General features: G+C 37.7%; 1 protein-coding gene across 1 annotated transcript in view; it reads right to left on the bottom strand.

Annotated features, from left to right (window-relative positions):
• The window catches only part of CFAP47 (cilia and flagella associated protein 47), a 553,185-nt gene that overhangs the window by 262,720 nt on the left and 263,468 nt on the right, over positions 1–26,997 (bottom strand). Inside the window, exons 38-39 of the mRNA XM_045471009.1 lie at positions 12,257–12,407; positions 10,781–10,869 (exon numbers count right to left, since the gene is read on the bottom strand). Coding sequence (XP_045326965.1) covers positions 10,781–10,869; positions 12,257–12,407 — 240 coding nt within the window. The remainder of the gene's footprint in view (positions 1–10,780; positions 10,870–12,256; positions 12,408–26,997) is intronic.

The raw sequence follows: 26,997 nt of genomic DNA, 5'->3' as shown, positions 1-26,997 counted from the left end.
TGGAAAAAAAACCCTATTTGATTAGTGCAGCTTCTGAATGGCAATTCCCACACTTCAATGTGTATTACAATCATCTGTGGTGTTTGTTCAAAATACAGATTCCCAAGCTTCTATATGCATGAATTATGACTTCATCAAGTCTGGCATGGGTTCGAGAAACTTCCATTTAAAACAAGCTCTCCAGATGCTTTTTATTTTTTATTTTTATTTATTTATTTATTTATTTATTTATTTTTTTTTTTTTTTTTTAACGTTTATTTATTTTTGAGACAGAGAGAGACAGAGCATGAACTGGGGAGGGTCAGAGAGAGAGGGAGACACAGAATCTGAAACAGGTTCCAAGCTCTGAGCTGTCAGCACAGAGCCCGACGTGGGGCTTGAACTCACGGAATGCGAGATCATGACCTGAGCCGAAGTCGGACGCTTAACCAACTGAGCCACCCAGGGTCCCCTCCAGATGCTTTTTAAACAACTTATCTATGGATTAAACTTTGAGCAATCTTGATTTAGACCTGCAGTGCTCTAACATTAACGTAAAAACAAATCCTCTGGCAATGTGGTTAAATGCAGATTCTGACTCCCATGGGTTGGAGTGGGCCTGTGATTCTATTTGTCCAAACTCCCAGGTGATGTTGATATTGCTGATTCAAGGATCATAATTTGAGAAGCAAGAGTCTGATCTAAAACAAAAACCATTTCTCAACTAATAAAACCAGATACCAGAAAAACAAAGGCAAGGAATGGCAGAGTTAGAACCACCATATATTTACTCCTCTATAAAAGCAACAAAAACACTGGAAAAGATGGTAAAAATTAACTTTTTCAGAACTCTGGTAAATTAATGAAAGGCTTGCAACAATCTGAGTAGTGTTTATTCAAGAAAAACTGCCACACCGTAGTAAGAACAGCACAGTTTGTGGCCTTATAACTTTCACATTATAACTCCCATGTTCCTCGCCACTGCTTAGCAGTAGGCTGGAAAACCATCAGCTTTGACACCAACGTAGTTGTAAAAACTGGCAGGCAGTAACATAAGGGGACAGACTGAGATTTGAGCTCTTTGAAAAAAGTTCCACCCGTGAGCATTGCTACTTTTTTATCTGTCTCACAACTCGCTGGAAAAAATCAGGTGGCAAGGTGATGTCTTTACTGACCTGACTCAAAGGAAGACAGCAATACTCAGGATGTTTGTTGAAAACAATCAGTAGCAATTGTACCTGAGGTTCCTACAGCAGTTGGATCAAACAAGTGTTTGCCCAAACAACAGAGGAAGATCTGAGGAACAAGATATGGTTGAAGCAGCTTGCTAGATCCCCAGAGTATGTGAAAGATCTTCTATGTCTATGGGAGATAATGATGTCCCACCAAATAAAGAGTACTAATAAAGAAAGACATTTTTTTAAAAGAGCCAATTATAAATTTTGTACTTTGAGAGTACAATACCTGAAATAAAAAATCATTAGAGGAACTCAAGAGCAGGTTTGCAGTGGCACAAGAAAGAACCAGTATACCTGAAAATGGGCCAGATAAAATGATTATTTCTAAAGAATAAAAAGAGAAAACAATGAAGAAAAATTAAACGGTCACAGAAAACTGTGAACACCATCAAGGATAAACATAAGCCTAATCAGAATGCTGAAAAGATAGGAAAGAGGCAGAAAGAAAACGTGAAGAGATAAATGATGAAAAATTCCATTCCCAAATTTGATGAGAAACATTACTTTACACATCCAAGAAGCATAAAATTTTTTTTCAGGATAAATCCAAAGCAATCCAAAACTAGAAAATAAGAGTCAAATGGTTCATGAGCCAAGACTTGGTAAGCAGCAAGACAAAACTAACTCAACACCTACGTTGTTCCTCAGTAAAATTAACAGTGAATTCCCATCTGAAACCCTTTAGGACAGGAGGTAATGGGGTGATGGAGTCAGTGAGTTGAAAGAAGACTGCCAATAAATAATAGTATATACAGGGGTGCCTGGGGGCTCTGTCAGTTAAGCGTCCAACTTTGGCTCAGGTCATGATCTCACAGTTCGTGAGTTCGAGCTCCGCATTGGGCTCTGTGCTGAGAGCTCGGGGCCTAGAGTCTCCTTCAGATTCTGTGTCTCCTTCTCTCTCTGCCCCTTCCCTGCTTGTACTCTGTCTCTCTCTCTCTCTCTCAAAAATAAAATAAAACATTAAGAAAAAAAGAACAGAATATACAGGAAAACTGTCCTAAAATGAAGGAATAAATAACAAATAAACAAAAACTGAAAAAATTAATTGCTAGCATATGTGCCCTATAAGAAATATTAACGGGAGTCCTTCAGGCTGAAATAAAAGGACACTAGAAATTAACTCAAAAACACATGAAATAAAAAACACCAGCATAAGTAACTACATAGCTATATGTATAAAACAAACTAACTAAAACTGTATTTTCTTTGCAAACTTTTACATTTTGCTTTCTGATTTAAATGAAAAGAGTGTGAAACAATAAATAAAACAGTTTTATAGGCTTGTAATGTGTAAAGATGTAATAGGTCTAACACTAATAGCACTAAAAGGGGGTACGAAAAGGCGATATACTGCAGCAAAGTTTCTGAATTATATTGAAATTAAGTTGGTACTGATTTGAACTACATTATTTTCTTTAAGTTTATTTATTCATTTTGAGAGAGAGAGAACACATGCAGACAAGGCACTGTCGAAGCAGGCCTCAAACTCATGAACCATGAGATCACAACCTGAGCTGAAATCAAGAGTCAGACGCTTAACCAACTAAGCCACCCAGGTGCTCTGCAAAGGTTTTTTTTTAAGTTTATTAATTTATTTTGAGAAAGAGAGAGAGTGCATTCAGGTGCATGCAAGTAGGAGAAGGGACAGAGAGGAGGGGAGAGAGAATCCCAAGCAGGCTTCATGCTGTCAGCACAAACCAGATGCGGGGCTCAATCTCACAAACCGCAAGATCATGACCTGAGCCACGATCAAGAGTTGGATGCTCAACTGACTGAGCTACACCACCCTACATTATTTTGAATTAGGATGCTAATTATAATCTTCAGGGTAAACTAAGAAAATAAGATACAGTAGAAGACAGAAGGAGGAATAAAAACTTTACACAAAAATAAATATATACTACAAAACCAAGAAGTAATGGAGAAATGAAGGAACAAAGACATAAGACATAGAAAATAGGTACCAAAATGGCAGATATAAATCCTACTGTATCAGAGATTACATTAACTTTGTTTATTTATTTATGTTTTAATGTTTATTTATTTTTGAGAGAGAGAGAGAAAGAGAAAACACAAGCGGAGGAGAGGTAAAGACAGAGGAGACACAGAATCCGAAGCAGGTTCCAGGCTCTCAGCTGTCAGCACAAAGCCTGATACAGGGCTTGAACTCACTGAAATTATGACCTGAGCCAAAGTCAGGACGCTTAACCAACTGAGCCACCCAGATGCCCCGAGATTACATTAACTTTAAATAGATTCAACACTCCAATCAAAATGCAGAGGTTGACAAAATGGATAAAAACAGATTAGAAAACTGATAAACATTAGTTCAAAGATACAAACAGATTGGGAGCAAAACATTTAAGAAGACATACCATGCAAACAGCAACAGAGACCGGGAGTGTCCATAGTAATAATGGGCCAAATAGAACTGAAAGCAAACATTGTTTGAGCATGACACCATGACAGCTCCCCAGACCCACTCCCCAGGAAAATGAGTAAAAGTTGTAAAAATCAACTGTAATAATTCTCTAGAAATTATCCTTAAGGGAATATAGTAAATGAAGAAAAATCTATTCAACAATATTTACTGCATTCAGTAAGAAAGGCTATAATTTGTGAACCAAAACCCCTCGCTCCCTCTTCCTCCCCCACTCAGTAACACAGAAACCCTACTCCTCACTGGCACAGCTAAGAATACAAGGCTCTCAACTTACCCAGCTCCCAGTTGGAGAACTATAGTTTTCTGGGAGGTGTAGGATATCAACATTTCTCATCCTGCCCCCAGTACACACTGCTAAGTTCTGGGCAGGTGCAGCTGAGAGGAGTTGGGGGTATCCCTCTTCTGCCCAGTCACAGGACAGAGACTCTACATAGGTGTGAAACTGTCCTCACCCTAGCTAACAAAGTGCTTGTCTGGTGCTGGCAGAAGCAAAATAAGAAGACCTAAAGCTGTTGTCCCTATCTCACCTAGCACTTAGCACCTCATGCACGGGCGGTATTCGGGGAAAGTGCAACACCATCCCCACCGCCAGCTACAGGGCCATGGTTTAGAGATTTTGCCTGGAAGGAGAAGATGGCCTTAAAACAGACAGTTCTTAATCTCTTCCGAAAGGAACTGATAACTAACTTCATTTTCAATAAAGTATGAAGAAGGTTAAGACCAGGGATGCTCTTAAAAATAGTACAGGTTGAGGTAAAGGGCAATTGGGAGTAGACTGGTAGATTCAATGGAGACACAGGCTAAACTGCATGCCTGCTACTTTGCTAGTAAACAACAGGGGAAAGGGACAGCTGGGAGGAGCCCTTGTGGGGACAGAATAAATCTTAATTAAACACTTACTTAAGAAACTATTACTTCAAAGGAGCCTAGATTTGATTGAATTTATCTGAGGAGCAATTTATGCCTCCTATAGAACTGGAATTAACAAAATCTAATATATGGGTGTGGAGGCGAAAAGAGATAGTCAAAAGGAATCCTGCCAAAGCCACTGTCATCCCAGATTGACTGTGGGCATTCCCAAGGCTATGTCCCCCGCGAATTAACATCAGAGGCTTCATACTTTGTGTGTGGAGATTTTCTGGGGAGGACGCAGATATTACTAAAATAAGATGGTCAGTCAGTTAAGAAGTTAACCAACACCATTAACAATCTCATGGGAGATGGGACCGGTATTCAGCTGCTAGAATATATCTTTTAAAATGTTTAGTTTTCAACATAAAAATGATGAGACGTGAAAAGAAGTGGGCAAGAGAAACCGCATGTTAACATAACCAGCTGTCAGATTTAACAGAACATTAATTCAAGACTGCCATTATAAATGTCTTCAAAAACTTAAGTATGGCCAAAGAAGTAAAGTAACATATGATGACAACGCAACAGCAAATAGAGAATATTAAAAAAAGAGACTGAAATAAAAGAACAAAATAATTCTGGAGATGGAAACTGCAACAACAAATATAAAAAAAAAAAATCACTAGAGCAGCTCGATGGTAGATCTAAACTGGCAGAAAAATAAAAAAGAACTAACAAACTGAAGACCGATAGAGATTAGGCAATCTGAAGAACACACAGAAAATAGAATAAGGAAAAAATAAACAGAGTCTAATACATATCTGGCTCACCGTTAAAAAAGCACCAACACACATGTAATGCAATTACCAGAAGGAGAGGACAAAGAGAAAGGAAAAGAAAGACTGTTTGAGAAATGAGGTGGGTGAGAGTGAAGCTGGACTGGGGCAGGGGAGTTATTCCAAAAGGTAATGTCAACCCAAAGGAACAAATAGAAACAAAAATGGTAAAAAAAAAAAAAAAAAAAAAAAAAAAAAGGCTAATATAATGAAAATTATAAATGTATCCATTCGGTTATGGGCTGAATTTTGTCCTCCCTCACATTTCATATGTTAAAGCCCTAACGCCTAGTACTCTCACAATGTGACTGTATTTGGAAACAGGACCTTTAAAATGTGACTAAGTTAAAATGGGGCCATTAGAGTGAGCCCTAATTCATTCTGGCTAGTGTTCTTCTAAGAGGAAATGTGGACACACAGAGACTCCAGGGATGTGCACACGCAGAGAAGAGATGACGTGAGGGCACAGCAAGAAGCTGGCTATCCTCAAACCAAGGGGAGAGGCCTCAGAGAAACTCAATCTGCCAATACCGTGATCTTGGACTTTTAGCCTCCAGAGCTGTGAGGAAATAAGTTTCTATTGTTTAAACCACCCAGTCTGTGGTATTTTGTTATGGGAGCACTAGCAAACTAATACACTGCCCTTCTCTCAGCTTTCTTCAGATCATAAAAATTACGCCGAAATTAAAAAAAGAAATACCGAAAAATGTTATGTAACATTACTGATTATTGCAACACCACTGATATGTCTGACAAAAACACCACAAGATAGGGGGAAATGGAACAGAGCTATATAAGAGTAACCAAAATGAAAAGGTGGGGCCCCTGAGTGGCTTAGTTGGTTTAGGGTTTGACTCTTGATTTTGGCTCAGGTCATGATCAGGTTGGTGGGTTTGAGGCCTGAATCAGGCTCCATGGCAACAGCGCAGAGCCTGCTTGAGATTCTCAATCTCTCAATCTTCTTCTCTGCCCCTCCTCCACTCACATGCATGCTCGCTCTCTCTCAAAAATGAATAAATTTGAAAAAAATAAATGAAAAGGCAGCCTACTAAATGGGAAAAAATGTTTACAAATTAATATCCAAAATCAATTAAAAAAACCCTCATACAACTCAAAAGCAAAAAACAAACAAAAACACACACAATCCAATTAAGAATTGGGCAGAGGATAAGAACAGACACTTTTCACGCATATTAAAACATGTTGAACATCCTTACTCATCGGGGAAATGCAAATCAAAACCACAATTAGATATCCCCTCACACCTGCCATAATGGCTATTATCAAAAACAAACAAACAAACAAACAAGCAAACAAACAAAAAGATAACAATGTTGGTAAGTATCTGCAGAAAGGGACCACTGGCATACTGTTGGTGGGAATATAAAATGGTGCAGCCACTAAGGAAAACAGTATACAGCTTTCTCAAAAAATTAAAAATAGCACTACCATGTCATCTAGCAATTCCACTTCTGGGTATTTATCCAAAGAAATTGAAATCAGGATTTCAAAAATATATCTTTACTTTCATGTTCACTGCAACATTGTTCACAACAGCCAAAATACAGAAACAATCCAAACAACCCAAATGTCCATCCACAGATGAATGAATGAATAAAGAAAATGTGTTGAGTGTATGTATATTACGGTGGAACACTATTCAACCTCAAAAAGGAAGAAAATCCTGCAACATGTGACAACATGGATGAAACTCGGAGACATTATGTTAAGTGAAATAAGCCAGTCTCAGAAGGACAAATCCTGTATGATTCCATTTATATGAGGTGTCTAAAGTGGTCAAACTCAAAAAGTAAAGAATAGAATGGCGGTTGCTAGGATTTGGGACTAGGATGAAAAGGAGAATTGTTATATAAAGTTTCAGTGATGCAAGATGAGTAAGTACTAGAGATGTGATATACAATAGACTTAATAACACTGCACTGTGTGCTAAGAGGGTAAGTCTCATGTCATGTCAAGTATGCTTACCACCAAAAAAAAAAAAAAAAAAGAGAGAGAGAAATTAACACAAGGAAACTTTTGAAAACGATGATGGATATGTTTATTACCTAAATTGTGGTGATAGTATTATGGCTGTATGCATGTGTCCAAACTCATCAAATTGCATACAGTAAACATATGCAGGGTTTTTTTTCTGTTGTTTATCAACCCTACCTTAACAAAGATAAATAGAGAATATCAAGGAAGCCAGAAAAAAGGTTCTTTGAAAAGATCAATAACACTGATAAGACTGATCTAGACTGATCAAGAATAAAGGAAAGAAGATAAAATTATTAAAATAAGGAATGGAAGAAGGGCCATCACCATTGACTTTCTAGGAAAAAAAGGATTATAAGAAAATATTATATAAACTTCTATGCCAACAAACTGATTACTTGGAGGAAATGCACAAATTCCTAGAATGGCACAAACTATCAAAACTGATTTAAGGAGAAATAGAATACCTAATTAGGCCCGTAACAAATAAAGCAGTGGAACTACCAATGAAATAAACTTCCCACAAAGCAAAGCTCGGACCCAGATGGCATTAGTTGTGAGTTCTACCGAAGATTAAAAAAATTAATACCAATCCTTCAAAAACTCTTCCAAAAAATAGAATAGAAAGGATCATTTTCCAAATCATTCTCAGAAGCTAGTACTAATGCCACAAAAAACAAAGTCATCACTAGAAAAGGGAATTACACCATTACATCCTACGATTATAAATATAATATCTTCAACAAAATACTAGAAAATCAAATCTTACAACATATAAAATCATTATATAGCAAGAAATAGTTGCATTCTGCAAAGGAGGAATTTGAGAACTACTAATGTGGTAGACAGAGACGTGGGTAAATCCTGTCTCTGTTAAATCTAGGACGGGTTGCCATTTTGGTTAAAAGTAATGTTAAATTTTGAGTAAAAATGATCAAATCTGGTCACTAGAGTGCATGTAATTTGGGGGGAAAACATGGACATTTTTATTTTATTGTAAAGTACGTTTCATATTCGACTGTTAATAATTAAATTCTGGTTTTTTAACTGTAACATATATTACTCAGCGATCAAAAAGAATGAAATCTTACCATCTTCAACAATGTGGATGGAAACTAGAGTGTTCTATGGTAAGCGAAATAAGTCAGAGAAAGACAAATATCATATGATTTCACTCATATGTGGAATTTAACAAACAAAACAGATGAACATAAGGGGAAGGGAAGACAAAATAAAACAAAAACAGAGAGAGAGAAACCATAAGAGACTCTTAAATACAGAGAACAAATTGGGGGTTGCTGGACGGGTGTTGGTTGGGAGCATGGGCTAAATGGGTGATGGGCATTAAGGAGGGCACTTGTTGGGATGAGCACTGGGTGTTATAGGCAAGTGATGAATCACTAAATTCTACTCCTGAAATCATTAGTATACTATATGTTAACTAACCAAGATTTAAATAAAAATTTTTAAAAAGTGTAACATTAAAAACTAGGTCACTTACTGTGATGTTTATGATAATAATAAAGACTACATAAGAATTAATTGGCAGTTAAATTTCCTTTCTTGTCTATTGCATTATTTTTAAATTTTAAAATACATGTCTACTGTAAAATATTGATCTTAGAAATTGTGTAACTGGTTTTAAAAGTTTGAGTTAATGGGGTGCATGGGTGGCTCAACTGGTTAAGCATCTGACTTTGGCTCAGGTCATGATCTCATAGTTTGCGAGTTTCAGCCCTGCATGGGGCTCTCTGCTATCAGCACAGAGCCTGCTTTGGATCCTCTGTCCCTTTCTCTCTTTCTGCCCCTATCCCCACTCGTGGACACGGGCAGGCTTTCTCTAAAATAAACAAATATTTAAAAGAAAAAGTTTGAGTTTATATGTCCGTTGCCTAAGTCTGAGGGCCACATTCACATAAAGGAGAAAGGAGTCAAAATTCCCCAATTAACAATCTTGTCTTTTACCAGACAAACCATGCACTTCTCATAAGAAGCAACTATTTTAACTCAATCTGAGATAAACCATAGAGTAATAATAAAATATTATGATTTTTTGAAAAACATACAAATATAATCATCTAGCAACTCCTAGAACTTTGAGATTTCCTTTCAGTGCTACCACTAATTATGTTTAATCTTGATGTCTTATGCAGAACAGTCATTTGGTTCATTTAAGGGCATATTTTAATACTGAATTAATGCTATATATTCTGACATTTTTCTGTTCCTTGTATTCTGATATAACACTTTAATAAAAGTACAGTAAATAAAACTCTCCCTCACATGAACACAGGAACCATAAATTCACCAATAACTGTTTTTTTATTTAAGTTTATTTATTTCTTTTGAGAGAGAGGACGTGAGCAGGGGAGAGGGAAAGAATCCCAAGCAGGCTCCACAATGCCAGTGCAGAGTCTCACACAGGGTTCGATCTTACAACCCTGAGATCATAACCTGAGCCAAAATCAAGAGTGGGATGCTTACTCGACTGTGCCACCACCCAGGTGCCCCTCACCAATAACTGTTTTAACAACAACAAAAATTGTTTTGTAAACAACAAATGATTATTAAGAAATTACCAAAAGTCTTCATATATAGTGATTTTAAAAACTGGAAATTATCAAATACTAAAATAATAAGCATACATACAACTTCTAGTGTCAACACAAGTATTGTTGTTGACGATTTGATTTCTAAAGGTGATGGAAACAGTGCACAATTGAAGCAGTACAGAGGTATCATTGACCATCTTGTCCCTCAATATGTAAGTTCATAAAGATATTTGTCTATTGTGACCTTAAATAATACTTAAGCATTTTGTTGTCTTTTCATCTCAAATTTGTGTTGTTGTAATTGTTGTTATTAAATCTCCAAATGCGTAAATGCATGGTTAATGTGCAATTTTAATTAATCATGATGCCTTAAGTAAAAATTCATTTTCTGTTTGAATCAATATTTCACTTTTTGAAAGCAACAGATGTAATAAGATTAGGAATAAAAAAGCCTATTAATTATAACTTTTTAAAGTAATCTCTATACCCAATGTGGGGTTCGAACTTACAACCCTGGGATCAAGGGTCACATGCTCTACTGACTGAGCAAGTCAGGCGCACCATAATTATAAATTAAAAAAAATTAAAATAGTACATCTCAGCACACAGAAAGCTCATAAAATTCATAAATTTGATATGATCAATCTTTTAGCTTTATATAGATCAAACAGCATGTCAAGAAAAATTGATTTATCTTCATTATTTATTCTGTTTTATATGATGGTGCTCATAAATTTAATATGTAACATAATATTTATTGTGTAATAGGTGTAATATCAACACAAAGTTTCTCCTCAAATGGTTCATAGTGAAAAGAATTACTTATTTCCCCTTAAGCTTGAACATGACTAATGGCAAAGAAATTATATGAAAAGAATAACTTACCTGAAGTCCCCAGCAGAATGGAAGGGATTTTTAACCTTTACAGTGATTTCTTTCCATGTGTAACATGGGGATTTACAATTTATAATTTCCTAAAATAAAAAAAAAATTCTATATGAAAATAACAAAAGAGTACTATGAATTGCCATTTATAAACTTAAAGTATTTAAAAAACAGCCTGTTTAAATATTACAGTGATATTAATTTATATAATTCCCCTTGTCGCACAAATATTGTACTACTAAAATCTGGGTGGGAAAGAACAAAAATAGACTGATTTCACGGCATTAATGATCCATAATACTTTGCCAACAAGTGAATTATTTGTCACAATAGTGTGTCCTGAATTGATTTCTTTAAAATTGATTTCCTTAATGACCGAGCATGGTTTCACATCTGCAAGTTAATCAATCACATACATGCCTACTATATGTGACATAAAGAAGAGGCAGAGTGCACACATAGAGCTCTGTGAGTATAAACACATGCTTGTGTTTATAATGTGGTGGCTAAGATGACGTATTTGTACTATAATAAAAGTACAGGGGCACCTGGGTGGCTCAGTGAGTTGGGTATCCAACTTCAACTCAGGTCATGATCTCACAGTTTGTGAGTTCGAGCCCCCATGTCGGGCTCTGTGCTGACAGCTCAGAGCCTGGAGCCTGCTTCAGATTCTGTGTCTCCCTCTCTCTCTTCCCCTCCCCCACTCATGTTCTGTCTTTCTCTCTCAAAAATAAGTAAACAGTAAAAAAAAAAAAAAAAAAAAAAAAAAGCACAAATATAAAACTAAAACCTCAAACTACCCGAAGGACTTCCACAGAAAATAAGATTCTAGGAATTCTACATTTTTAGATAGGTCATGTTATTATCTTATTTTATTTCTCCATTATTATCCAATCCACACCCTGGTTTACTAAAACCATGAGTAGCCAGATGGAGAAGGAAACAGAGAGCCCGCATGAACTTCATAGTATAGACTTGATCCATGGGACATTCAAGATAAATTGATAAATGTTCCTATCAGAGAAGAGAAACATTTTCTTTACTGCATAAGCCACCAACACTTAATTCAAACAAAAACATAGACAAAAGCCCAGGGATTTCTTACCTTAAAATCACAAGTCTTCAGGGCAGAAGGGGATGTAAAGTTGCTATGTGTACAGTGAATGACTCCATCATGAAAAGAACAAATATAATCCTAAAAATCTGACCTTAAAGTAACACTCAATACAAATCCATTCAAATTCCCTTATAAAATTGAAGAATTATTTCCAGAGAAAGAGTATCAAAGCAAGAATATCAGAGACACAGAAGCCAAGAATTGTGCATATGTAAGTATGTGCACATATGTGTCTATACACACACCATCTCAAAGAACAGGTGCTATATAGAGATAAAACTTGGAGAAATAGCTGTGCTTGGGACACTCCATGGCCTGCGAAGAGAAGCAGACATATAAAATAGGGAAAATTTACTTACAATGGCCTTAAAGTTGAGGACTTCACCCTTAAGAGCAAAAGTCATTGTAGTGCCTCCTATCCCATGCTTAGGTTTTGAAATCAATAACAGTGAAGCTTCAGCAGGATGAAGGAAGCGACTGGTGAATTTCACAGTGATACTGATTTCATTTCTATTGAGAAAAGATAAAGGGAAAATATTTTACTGAAAAAAAACGCAGCAAGTATCTCTTCAGCATAGATGATGTGCCCAGTGTCTACATCCTGCAATATACTCACTTCTACAATAAAATTAAAGACTGCTGCAGATCTCAGCAAGCCTACAGTACAGTTATTGTCATCAGTTAAAACACCTTGATCCAATCTGTAAAATCTACAGTTACCTTCAAATGTATGTATAATCTACCAAATATTGGATTTCCAGTTAGCCACAGAAAATTGTGTATATACTTTTATGTGAAATTCTTAGGACATTTCTGTGCTACTGTTTAGGCAAACTCTTAGTCATATCACTGGTTTTTTTGTCACACGGAGGAAAAAAATGAGAAAGACTAAGAATTCAAAAAATACTTAAAGCCATGGTTGAAAATAAAATTTAAATCTGGAATCAAAATAATGGTATGTAAGTAGCAGGATTTTTATTTGAGAGAAACACATAAATAAAAGAAGGAATATAGAAAGCCATGTCTGTCTCCCTTAAACTTCAATTTTCTAGTCTAGAACACAGTAAAATGGTAAGGAGTCTGTGGACTTGGGGGAGATTCCACTTACTAGTGTGTCGGGGAATGAATACACTATGGCATCCTGGCAACCTAGCATGCCAACACATGAGCCACATATACAAGGCTTAGCTTCAGTGAATAAAAGTCTTGGCAGAAAGCCTGTGATCCTCTGGTAGTAGAAGAACATGGAGGCAGGTGAAGAGCTGCTACAAGAACCTTTCTCACTTGCCTCCCTACTGCCCCGGAGAGGGTGTCATCAGTTTCTCACTGCCCCCTAGATTCTGATGCAATATAAAGGTTGCTACCTAGCTCCCTTCAGGGTAGAGTTACAGGCTATAAAACTGCTTAGGTGCAGCATGAAATTGGCTGTCAGCAACATGGTGTCCTACTACATATGATGCATTCATCAACAAAAGCCCTTTTGATATGGTATGACCCTGCACAAGGGACATGGGTATCTAGCCCTTTTAATTTGTTTTCACTGTTTATAACTAACAAAATCCTCATATAAAACAAATGGGCTAAGCGTTTCATAACTGGCTAAATCTTGCAGCCTAGCCTAGCCTTGCCTTGCCACAAATGTGGGTGAAAAATTGTGGGGAAATTTTACCTTGGCTTTTGCTCTGCCTGTGAGCATAGTTATCACAATTATTCCTTTTACAAACTATCACCTAATGCCTTCTCTTAGAATACCCTTATTTGGAAGTGGAGATGGGAATAGATTCTCTCAGTGTTCACCTTTGACTTAACTTCCCCCAAATCCTTGTGGAATTACTGTTCAATGGGTAAGTCTAGGGAGCATCAAAAAGTAAAATGAATTAAAGATTTTCAAAATCAATAGAAATACTCTTAAAACTGCTTTTTATGGAAAATTACAACTCACATGTAGCACGAGTGGGGATGGTTTTTACTCAGGTATGTCATCACTAATGTCCTCAACTTATACAAAGGACATTTTGTTGGCCATTATGAAAAGCTCATGGACTTGAATTTAATTAAGTAGAAAGAATATTTGAACTTGAGATCTCTTTCAGGGTGTATAGGCTCAAACTCTGTGTTAGGATACCTGTGAGTGACTTACGATTTTTTTTAAATATTCTAAAATTCATCATTAGATCAAGCCATTCATTCATTCATTCATTCATTCATTCATTCATTCATTCAGTTGATACTTATAAAGAATTTATAATGTTCCAAGCACTGTTTTAGGGTTTGGGATACAGTAATTAGGAAAAAAAAACATACTATTCCTGATATCCTGGATCTTACATTCTATAGGACAAGCAGAATATTAATTATGTTGTCACAAAATAAATGTGAAAATTACAAATGTATGTATGTGCTAGGAAGTGCTATGAGAACATATAATAGGGAGTGTGGTATAGTCTGAAGGGTGAGAGGGAGGGATATGTTAGGTGGGATATAAAGGATGAGAACAAGTTAGCTAGAATGAGCATGGGAGGAAAGAAAGCCTCAAGGCCTCTGGTATGAGGAATTGAGATGTGTTTGAAGAACTCACCAAAGGCCAGTGGTGCTAAAGTTTAGAGAGCAAGAGGGTTAGCGATACAAGATATATCCAGGAGCCAGCTCTGAAAGGCCACATGTTGACATATTCAATCTATATTTTAATGGTAATGGGAAGCTATGGGAATATTTTAAACAGAGGAGTGATATAAGCAAATTTGCATTTTAAAAAACTGTTGCCATTCTAAGAGGATGAATTACAGATGAGCCTTTTCATCTGGACTCTGAGCTTTGGAGCAAACTTGGAGCAAAGAGCTTACCCTTGCAACGCCCATGTCAGATTCCCCACTGGTGTTCCAGATATTACAAACAACTGACAAGGATCACCACCCACAGAACTCCACCCATGCTACTATGAGGGCTACCTGAATGGCATGGTTTGAGATACCCATTTGTGGAGGAGAGATTGGGGTGTCGCCATTTTTCTCCCCATCACCAACACAGTGGTGCTTCAGGGAACAGGTCAGTGGCAACCACTGGAGGTGGAAGCCATTTATGCCAAACCCTGCACCTCCATGCCTGGTAACTGCTTTATCCACCAGAGTGAGATTAACACTGACTGAACCAGAAGACCTCTCCTCCAGACCAGCACAGGCCCCAGTCCCAAGGCACCAACAAACAACTGTCGTGTGGTTTTGTATGTTATTCTGTTTTTGTTTTAATTATATATTTTTCGCTTTTCTTTCCTTCTCTTTTCCCTTTCTTTTCTTTCTATTCTCCTCTTTTTTTCTTTCCCCATTGGAATTAGCCTCATACTTCCTGATTCAATTTTTGGTCAATTCTTATTATATAAATATTTTTTCTTTCTTTCCTTTTTTTTTGTTTGTTTAATCAGGCAATTTACTTTATTTTTTTAATACCTGTTCTGTACCTCTGTCTTCTTTATTTTCCTCTCTCTGTCTCAGTATTAAGTCTAATAGTCTCTTTCCTTCTCTACCTGGTCTTTTTTATTCCACCCTGTCATTTCTCTCTTGTATAGGATAAGGCTTCTTCCCTGGCCACTTTTTCCTTCTTTCCAGAGTTACTTCAAAGAACAAATCACAGCATACCTGGGGGAAGGTCCAATCCACCAATACGAGCAGTGGGATAAAGCAACCAAAGATGCAACAACAGAGTCACACAACACACACCAAGAACACTTCCAGAAGTACCAGGTCCTGGATAACGTGTAACCTCTTTTTAATATAGCATTATTCATAGGTACAGGACTCATAACAAGCTATTAAAACACATAAAAGACAGAAAACTAGCCAAAATAACAAAAGAGAAGAATTCCCCTCAAAACAAATTCCAGGAAGAAAAGACAGCCAGAGAATTGCTCAAAACAGACATAAACAATGTATCTGAACAAGAACTTAGAATAATGATCATAAGGCTAAGAGCTGGGCGTGAAAAGAAGATAGGGGAGAATCAACTGCTGCAGAGATCAAGGACCTAAGAAATGGTAATGATGAGTTAAGAAGTGCTGTAAATGAGATGCAAAATAAACTGGATGCACTAACAGCAAGGATAGGAGAAACAGAGGAGAGAACAGGTGAAATAGAAGCTAAAATGATGGAAAATGATAAAGCTGAGAAAAAGAGGGAAAGGAAATTACTAGACCATGAGGGAAGAATTAGAGACCTAAGTGATTCAATGAAACGAAATAATATCGGTGTCATAGAAATTACAGAAGAAGAAGGAGAGAGAAAGTGACAGAAGGTTTATTTGAACAAATTATAGCTGGAACTTCCTTCTGGGAAGGACACAGACATCCAAATCAAGAGAGCACAGAGAACTCCCGTCAAAATAAACAATAAAAACAAAAAAAAAACAGGTCAAAACCAGAACATATAATAGTGAAATTGGCAAAATGCAAAGATAAAGAGAGAATTCTGAAAGCAGCTAGAGACAAAAGGGCCTTAACAAACAAGGGTAGACACATAATGGTAGTAGCAGACCTGTCCACTGAAACTTGGCAGGCTAGAAAAGAATGGCAGGAAATATTCAATGTGCTGAATAGGAAAAATATATAGCAAAGAATCCTGTATCCACCAAGGCTGTCATTCAGAAGAGTTACAGGCTTTCCCAGACGAAAAAAAAAACAAACAAACAAAAAAAAGAAACTAAAGGAGTTCAAGACCACTAAACTAGACTTGCAGGAGATCCTAAGGTGGACTCTGTGAGTGGAAAGTGGCAAAGACTACAAAGGACCCGAGATATCACCACACGCATGAAACCTACAGATAACACAATGACACTAAATCCGTAACTTTCAATAATCACTCTGAACGTAAATGAACTAAATGCCCCAATCAAAAGACATAGGGTATCAGAATGGATTAAAAAAAAAAAAAGTAAGATCCATCAATACACTGCCTATAACAATCTCATTTTAGATCTGAGGACAACTGCAGATTGGAAGAGAGGGGATAGGGACCATCTATCATGCTACTGGATGTCAAATGAAAGCCGAAGTAGCTGAAGTAGATTTAAAAACAAAGACAATAACAAAAGATGAAGAAGGGTATTATATCATGATTAAGGGGTCTATCCATCAAGAAGAGCTAAAAATTGTAAATGTTTATGCCCCCAATGTGGAAACCCACATATATACATCAATTCATTACACACATAACTAAATGTATAGAGAACAATACTGTGATTGTAGGGGACTTTAATACTCCACTTATAGCAATGGACAGATCGTCTATACAGAAAATCAACAAAGAAACCACAACTCTGAATGACACACTGGACCAAAAGGACTTGACAGATATATTCAGAACTTTTCATACAAAAGCAGAATACACATTCTTCTCAAGTGTACATGGAATATTCTCCAAAATAGATCACATACTGGGTCACAAAACAGCCCTCCACAAATATAAAAGGAATGAGATCATACCATGCATATTTTCAGATCATAATGCTTTGAAACTTGAAATCAACCACAAGAAAAAATTTGGAAAGCCTCCAAAAAAATGGAGGTTACAGAATATCCTACTAAAGAATGAACGGATCAACCAGGAAATTAAAGAAGAAATTAAAAAGTATATGGAAACAAATGAAAATGAAAACTTAACAGTCAAAACGCTTTGGGATGCAGCAAAGGCAGTCCTAAGAGGAAAATACATTGCAATCCAGACCTATCTCAAGAAGCAAAAAAGGTTCCAAATACAGAACCTAACCTTACACCTAAAGGAACTAGAAACACAGCATCAAAATACTCCAAGTCAGCAGAAGAGAAATAATAAAGATTGGAGCAGAAATAAACACTGTAGAACCCATTCCCCAAATAGTAAAACATATCAATGAATCTAAGACCTGGTTTGCTGGGATAAAAATAAAATTTATAAACCCCTAGCCAGACTTCTCAAAAAGAAAAGAGGAACCAAGTAGATAAAAGCACAAATGAAAGAGGAGAGAGATCACAACAAATAGCATAGAAACACAAAGAATTCTTAGAGAATACTATGAAAAACTATATGCCAACAAACTGAGCAATATGGAAGAAATGGACAAATTCTTATACACCCACAAACCTACCAAAAGTCAAACAGGAAAAAATAGAAAATTTGAACAGACCCATAACCAGCAAAGAAATTGAATCAGTTATCAAAAATCTCCCAACAAAAAATAGTCCTGGGCCAGAGGGTTCTCAGGGGAAATCTACCAGACTTTTAGAGCAGAGTTAATAATTATTCTTCTCAAGCTGTTCCAAAAAATAGAAATGGGAGGAAAGCTTCCAGATTCATTCTATGAAGTCAGCATTACCTTCATTCCCAAAGCAGAAAAAGATCCCACTAAAAAGGAGAATTACAGGACAATATTTCTGATGAACATGGCTTAAAAAATTCTCAACAAGAAACTAGCAAATCAAATTGAATTGTATATTAGAATTATTCACCATGGCTCTTTCAGAAGATGGCAGTGTAGGAGGACACTGGGCCCACGGTGTCCTGCTGACCACTTACATTCCACCCACATCTGCCTAAATAACCCAGAAAACTGCCAGAATGGACTCTCCGGAGCCCAGCGTAGATGAGAGGCTGACAGAAGAGGACAGGAAGGGCGGAGAGGAGGTGTGCACTACAAGGACTGGCGGGAGGGAGCCTGCCCAGCAAGGTGGAATCCCCAAGTTTGGCGTGCAAAAGCGGAGGGGCCGGAGTGCCTGAGTTCTGACAGCCAGCGGGACTTAACATTTGGAATGTGTTAAGTCGACAGCTCTGCTCTGAGAGCGGGAGGGCTAGAGGACAACAGGAAGGAGGGTTGTTGGGCCCCAGAGGACAGAGCTCAGCTTGGCGGGGAACAAAGGCGCTGGGAAGCACCATCTCCCTCGCCCATCCGCCAGCCAAAATCCCAAAGGGAAACGGTTCCCATCAGGCAACTTGCTTGCACATGCAAACACCCAACGCTGTGCTTCTGCGAATCCATCCCTCCCACAGGTCTACCTCCCACCCAGTGCCACAGGGTCCCTCCCAAAGCGGACCACCGAAGGCAAAGCGAGCTGAGTCTGCCCCTCCCACCCCTGTGCGCCTTGCAGATCCACCCCAGCTAATCCGCCAGATCCCATGGAAGCAGCACCACAAGCCTGGCAGTGTTCAAGTAGCCCAGACAGGGGCCACACCATTCCACAGTGAGTCCTGGCCCTGGGAGAGGGGAAGATAAGGTAACACCAGCCTGACTATGGCTTCAGTGGTGGGCTGGGGGCAGAAAACAGGTCTGACTGCGGCACCACCCACCAACTCAAGTTACTCCAGACAGCACAGAAGAAGAGCCCTGCAGTTCCGCGCCACTCCAGGTACTATACAAAACGACGAAACAGAAGACTTCTCTGCAAAAGAAACTCCAGGAAGTAGTCACAGCTAACGAACTGATCAAAAATGATTTAAGCAATATAACAGAAAAGGAATTTAAAATAAGTCATAAAATTGATTGCTGGGATTGAAAAAAATATAGAGGACCGCAGAGAATCTATTACTACAGAGATCAAGGGACTAAGAAACAGTCAGGAGGAGCTAAAAAAATACTATAAATACTATAAATGAGCTGCAAAATAAATTGGAGGCGATGACAGCTCGGATTGAAGAGGCAGAGGAAAGAATAGGTGAATTAGAAGATAAAATTATGGAAAAAGAGGAAGCTGAGAAAAAGAGATAAAAAAATCCAGAAGTATGAGGGGAGAATTAGAGAGCTAAGTGACACAATTAAACGCAATAATCTACGCATAATTGGGATTCCAGAGGAGGAAGAGAGAGGGAAAGGTGCTGAAGGTATACTAGAAGAAATCATAGCTGAGAACTTCCCTGATCTGGGGAAGGAAAAAGGCAATGAAATCCAAGAGGCACAGAGAACTCCATTCAGACGTAACTTCAATCGATCTTCTGCACGACACATTATAGTGAAACTGGCAAAATACAAAGATAAAGAGAGAATTCTGAAAGCAGCTAGGGATAAACATCTCTAACATAAAAAGGGAGACTGATAAGACTCATGACAGATCTATCTACTGAAACTTGGCAGGCCAGAAAGGAATGGCAGGAAATCCTCAAAGTGATGAACAGAAAAAAAATGCAGCCGAAAATCTTTCATCCAGCAAGTTTGTCATTTAGAATAGGAGAGACAACGGTGTTCCCAAACAAACAAAAACTGAAGGAATTCATCACCACTAAACCAGCCCTACAAGAGATCCTAAGGGGGATCCTGTAACACACAGTGCCAGAGAGATCACTGCAAGCATGAAACCTACAGACATCACAATGACTCTAAACCCATATCTTCCTATAATAACACTGAATGTAAATGGACTAAATGCTCCAACCAAAAGACAAAGGGTATCAGAATGGATAAAAAAAACCAAGACCCATCTATTTGCTGTCTACAAGAGACACATTTTAGACCTGAAGAAACCTTCAGATTCAAAGTGAGGGGATGGAGAACTATCTATCATGCTACTGGAAGTCAAAAGAAAGCTGGAGTAGCTATACTACTATCAGACAAACTAGACTTTCAATTAAAGGCTGTAACAAGAGATGAAGAACGGCATTATATAATAATTAGAGGTCTATCCATCAGGAAGAGCTAACAATTATAAATGTCTATGCGCCGAATATGGGAGCCCCCAGATATATAAAACAATTCATCACAAACATAAGCAACCTTGTTGATAAGAATGTGGTAATTGCAGGGGACTTTAATACTCCACTTACAACAATGGATAGATCATAGAGACACAGGATCAATAAAGAAACAAGGGCCCTGAATGATACATTGGATAAGATGGACTTGACAGATATATCTAGAACTCTGCATCCCAAAGCAACAGAATATACTTTCTTCTTGAGTGCACATGGAACCTTCTCCAAGATAGATCACATACTGGGTCACAAAACAGCCCTTCATAAGTATACACGAATTAATATCATACCATGCACACTTTCAGGCCACAATGCTATGAAACTTGAAATCAACCACAGGAAAACATCTGGAAAACCTCCAAAGGCATGGAGGTTAAAGAAGAGCCTACTAAAGAATGAATGGGTCAACCAGGCAATTAGAGAAGAAATTAAAAAATACATGGAAACAAATGAAAATGAAAATACAACAATCCAAATGCTTTGGGATGCAGCGAAGGCAGTCCTGAGAGGAAAATATATTGTGATCCAGGCCTATCTCAAGAAACAAGAAAAATCCCAAATGCGAAACCTCACAGCACACCTAAAGGAAATAGAAGCAGAAGAGCAAAGACACTGCATTCCCAGCAGAAGAAGAGAAACAAGAAGGATCAGAGCAGAAATAAACAATATAGAATAAAAAAAAAAAAAAAACTGTAGAGCAGATCAATGGAAACCAAGAGTTGGTTTTTTTGAAAACATAAACAAAACTGATAAACCTCTAGCCAGGCTTCTCAAAAAGTAAAAGGAGATGACCCAAATAGATAAAATCATGAATGAAAATGGAATTATTACAACCAATCCCTCAGAGATACAAGCAATTATCAGGGAATACTATGAAAACTTATATGCCAACAAATTGGACAACCTGGAAGAAATGGACAAATTCCTAAACTCCCACACGCTCCCAAAACTCAATCAGGAGGAAATAGAAAGCTTCAACAGACCCATAACCAGCGAAGAAATTGAATCAGTCATCAAAAATCTCCCAACAAACAAGAGTCCAGGACCAGATGGCTTCCCAGAGGAGTTCTACCAGACGTTTAAAGCAGAGATAATACCTATCCTTCTCAAGCTATTCCAAGAAATAGAAAGGGAAGGAAAACTCCCAGATTCATTCTATGAAGCCAGTATTACCTTGATTCCTAAACCAGACAGAGACCCAGCAAACAAAGAGAACTACAGGCCAATATCCCTGATGAATATGGATACAAAAATTCTCAATAAGATACTAGCAAATCGAATTCAACGGCATATAAAAAGAATTATTCACCATGATCAAGTGGGATCCATTCCTGGGCTGCAGGGCTGGTTCAACATTTGCATATCAATCTATGTGATACATCACATTAATAAAAGAAAAGATAAGAACCATATGATCCTGTCAATCGATGCAGAAAAAGCATTTGACAAAATTCAGCATCCTTTCCTAATAAAAACCCTCGAGAAAGTCGGGATAGAAGGAAGATACTTAAAGATCATAAAAGCCATTTATGAAAAGCCCACAGCTAACATCATCCTCAATGCGGAAAAACTGAGAGCTTTCTCCCTGAGATCAGGAACACGACAGGGATGTCCACTCTCACTGCTGTTGTTTAACATAGTGTTGGAAGTGCTAGCATCAGCAAGCAGGCAACAAAAGGAAATCAAAGGCATCAAAATTGGCAAAGATGAAGTTAAGCTTTCACTTTTTGCAGCTGACATGATATTATACATGGACAATCCGATAGACTCCACCAAAAGTCTGCTAGAACTGATACATGAATTCAGCAAAGTTTCAGGATACAAAATCAATGTACAGAAATCACTTGCATTCTTATACACTAATAATGAAGCAACAGAAAGACAAATAAAGAAACTGATCCCAGTCACAATTGCACCAAGAAGCATAAAATGCCTAGGAATAAACCTAACCAAAGATGTAAAAGATCTATATGCTGAAAAGTATAGAAATCTTATGAAGGAAATTGAAGAAGACATAAAGAAATGGAAAAACATTCGTGCTCATGGATTGGAAGAACAAATATTGTCAAAATGTCAATACTACCCAAAGCTATCTACACATTCAGTGCAATCCCAATCAAAATTGCACCGGCATTCTTCTGAAGCTAGAACAAGCAATCCTAAAATTCATATGGAACCACAAAAGGCCCAGAATAGCCAAAGTAATTTTGAAGAAGAAGACCAAAGCAGGAGGCATCACAATCCCAGACTTTAGCCTCTACCAGAAAGCTGTAATCATCAAGACAGCATGGTATTGGCACAAAAACAGACACATAGACCAATGGAATAGAATTGAAACCCCAGAACTAGACCGACAAACGTATGGCCAACTAATCTTCGACAAAGCAGGAAAAAATATCCAATGGAAAAAAGACAGTCTCTTTAACAAATGGTGCTGGGAGAACTGGACAGCAACATGCAGAAGATTGAAACGAGACCACTTTCTTACACCATTCACAAAAACAAGGTCAAAATGGATAAAAGACCTGAATGTGAGACAGAAAACCATCAAAATCCTAGAGGAGAAAGCAGGAAAAGACCTCTCTGACCTTAGCCACAGCAATTTCTTACTTGACACATCCCCAAAGGCAAGGGAATTAAAAGTAAACATGAACTACTGGGATTTCATGAAATAAAAAGCTTCTGCACAGGAAAGGAAACAATCAACAAAACTAAAAGGCAACCAACAGAATGGGAAAAGATATTTGCAAATGACATATCAGACAAAGGGCTAGTATCCAAAATCTATAAAGAGCTCACCAAACTCCACACCTGAAAAACAAATAACCCAGTGAAAAAATGGGCAGAAAACATGAATAGACACTTCTTTAAAGAAGACATCCAGATGGCCAACAGGCACATGAAAAGATGCTCAACATTGCTCCTCATCAGGGAAATACAAATCAAAACCACACTCAGATATCACCTCACGCCAGTCTGAGTGGCTAAAATGAACAAATCAGGAGACTATAGATGCTGGAGAGGATGTGGAGAAACGGGAACCCTCTTGCACTGTTGGTGGGAATGCAAACTGGTGCAGCCGCTCTGGAAAACAGTGTGGAGGTTCCTGAAAAAATAAAAAATAGACCTCCCCTATGACCCAGCAATAGCACTGCTAGGAATTTACCCAAGGGATACAGGAGTACTGATGCATAGGGGCACTTGTACCCCAATGTTGATAGCAGCACTCTCAACAATAGCCAAATTACGGAAAGAGCCTAAATGTCCATCAACCAACAAATGGATAAAGAAATTGTGGTTTATATACACAATGGAGTACTACGTGGCAATGAGAAAGAATGAAATATGGCCCTTTGTAGCAACGTGAATGGAACTGAAGAGTGTGATGCTAAGGGAAATTAGTCATACAGAGTAAGACAGATACCATATGTTTTCACTCTTATGTGGATCCTGAGAAACTTAACAGAAACCCATGGGGGAGGGGAAGGAAAAAAAAAAAAAGAAGTTATAGTGGGAGAGAACCAAAGCATAAGAGACTCTTCAAAACTGAGAACAAACTGAGGGTTGATGGGGGGTGTGAGGGAGGAGAGGGTGGGTGATGGGTATTGAGGAGGGCACAATTTGGGATGAGCACTGGGTATTGTATGGAAACCAATTTGACAATAAATTTCATATTAAAAAATACAAGTAAAAAAATCAAAATAATATTCACATTTGAAAACAATTTAGGGAGAAAATCTCATGGTTTTTGGTAGATTTGTACATCTTAAGAATTATTTTAGCTGAAATATTAAAACTGAGACTTGGAAAAACCATAGAATGCGCATATGCTTGCTTAAATAAAGAAAAATTAAAGGAGATTTTTCTTGTGCCTATCCCCAACAGCAAGAGCCTGTAGATTTATATAGTTTCAACTCTTAGAAAATTGGACTGTCAGATATGCAAAAACATAAATAAAGAACATGGAAATGTTGCAAAACTAAAAAAAAAAATATTCACCATGATTAAGTGGGAGTCATTCCTGGATTGGAGGGCTGGTTCAATATTCGTAAATGGATCAATGTGATACATCACATTAATAGAAGAAAGGATAAGAACCACATGATCCTGTCAACAGACGCAGAAAAAGCATTTGACAAAATATAGCACCCTTTCTTGATAAAAATCCTCAAGAAAGTTGGGATAGAAGGAACACACCTTAACATCATAAAAGCCATATATGAAAGTCCCACAGCTAGTATCATCCTCCATGGGGAAAAACTGAAAGCTTCTCCCCTGAGATCAGGAATACGAGAAGATTATCCATTCTTACCACTGATGTTTAACATAATATTGGAAGCCCTACCCTCAGCAATCAGACAACAAAATGAAATAAAAAGCATCCATATAGACAAGGAAGAACTCAAACTTTCACTCTCTGCAGGTGACATGATACTCTACATGGAAATCCTGAAAGACCACCAAAAACTGCTAGAACTTTTATATGAATTCAGCAAAGTCACAGGATATAAAATCAATGTACAGAAATTGGTTGTACCTCAATACATCAATAATGAGTCAAGACAAAAAGATATCAAGGAATTAATCCCATCTATAATTGCACCAAGAACCATAAAATACCTAGGAATAAACCTAATCAAAAAGGTAAAAGATCTGTACACTGAAAACTATAGAATGCTTATGAAAAACTTGAAGAAGACACAAAGAAATGGAAAAACATTCCACACTCACGGATTAGAAGAACAAATGTTAAGATGTCAATACTACTCAAAACAATCTACACATTCAATGCAATCCCAATCAAAATAGCACCTGTACTCTTCACAGAGCTAGAACAGTCCTAAAATGTATATGGAACCATAAAAACCTTGAAGAGCCAAAGTAATGTTGGAAAAGAAAACCAAATCTGGAGGCATCATAATCCCTAATTTTAGCCTGTACTACAAAGTTGTAATCATCAAGGCAGTATGGTATTGGCACAAAAACTGACACAAATACCAATGGAATAGAACAGAGAACCCAGAATTGTACCCACAAATGTATGGCCAACTAATCTTCAACAAAGCAGGAAAGAGTACCCAGTGGAAAAAATACAGTCTCTTTAGAAAATGGTGCCAGGAGAACTGGACAGCCACATGGACAGGAGAACTGGACAGCCACTTTCTTACAACATACCCAAAAATAAATTCAAAATGGATGAAAGACCTAAATGTGAGGCAGGAAACAATCATAACTATAGAGTAGAAAACAGGCAACAACGTCTTTGACCTCAGTCACAGCAACTTCTTGCTTGACATGTCTCCAAAGGCAAGGGAAATAAGAGCAAAAATGACCTATTGGGACCTCATTAAGATACAAAGCTTCTGCACAGCAAAGGAAACAATCAACAAAGCTAAAACGCAACCAAGAGAATAGGAGAAGATATTTGCAAATAACATTGGATAAAGGGTTAGTATCCAAAATCTATAAAGAACTTATCAAACTCAACACCCGAAAAACAAATAATCCAGTGAAGAAATGGGCAGAAGACATGAATAGATACTTTTCCAAAGAAGACATCCAACAGACACATGAAAAGATGCTGAACATCACTTATTATCCGGGAAGTACAAATCAAAACCACAATGAGACAGCACCTCACACCAGTCAGAGAAGCTAAAATTAACAACTCAGGAAACAACAGATGTTGGTGAGGATATGGAGAAAGGGGAACCCTCTTATACTGTTGGTGGGAATGGAAACTGGTGCAGCTACTCTGGAAAACAGTATGGAGGTTCCTCAAAAAATTACAAATAGAATTACCCTCGACCCAGCAATACCACTACTAGGAATTTATCCAAAGGATACAGGAGTGCTGATACGTAGAGCCACAGGTACCCCAGTGTTTATAACAGCGCTTTTGACAATAGATAAATTATGGAAACAGCTCAAATGTCCACTCACTGTTGAATGGAGAAAGAAGGTGTGGTATATATATACAATGGAATACTATTCAGTGATGCAAAAGAATGAAATCTTGCCATTTGCAACAATGTGGACAGAACCGAAGGGTATTACACTAAGTGAAGTAAGTCAGAGAAAGACAGATATCAGGTTTTCACTCATATGTGGAGTTTGAGAAACTTAACAAAAAACCTTAGGGGGAAGGGAAGAAAAAATAAATTACAAAGAGAGAAGGCAAGTGACAAGAGACTCTTAAATACAGAAAACAAACTGAGGGTTGATGGGGGTGGGGCTTGGGGGGATGCAGTGAAAATGGGTGATGGGAGTTGGGGAGGGCATTTGTGATGAACACACTTTTCTTTGGAAAAGTGATGAGCACTGGGTGTTGTATGTAAGTGATGAATCATGGGAATCTACTCCAGAAGCCAAGACTATACTGTATACACGTTATGTTA

This window comes from Leopardus geoffroyi, chromosome X, assembly GCF_018350155.1.
Source record: "Leopardus geoffroyi isolate Oge1 chromosome X, O.geoffroyi_Oge1_pat1.0, whole genome shotgun sequence".
NCBI lineage: Eukaryota > Metazoa > Chordata > Mammalia > Carnivora > Felidae > Leopardus > Leopardus geoffroyi.
This window is presented reverse-complemented; position numbering and strand designations above follow the sequence as displayed.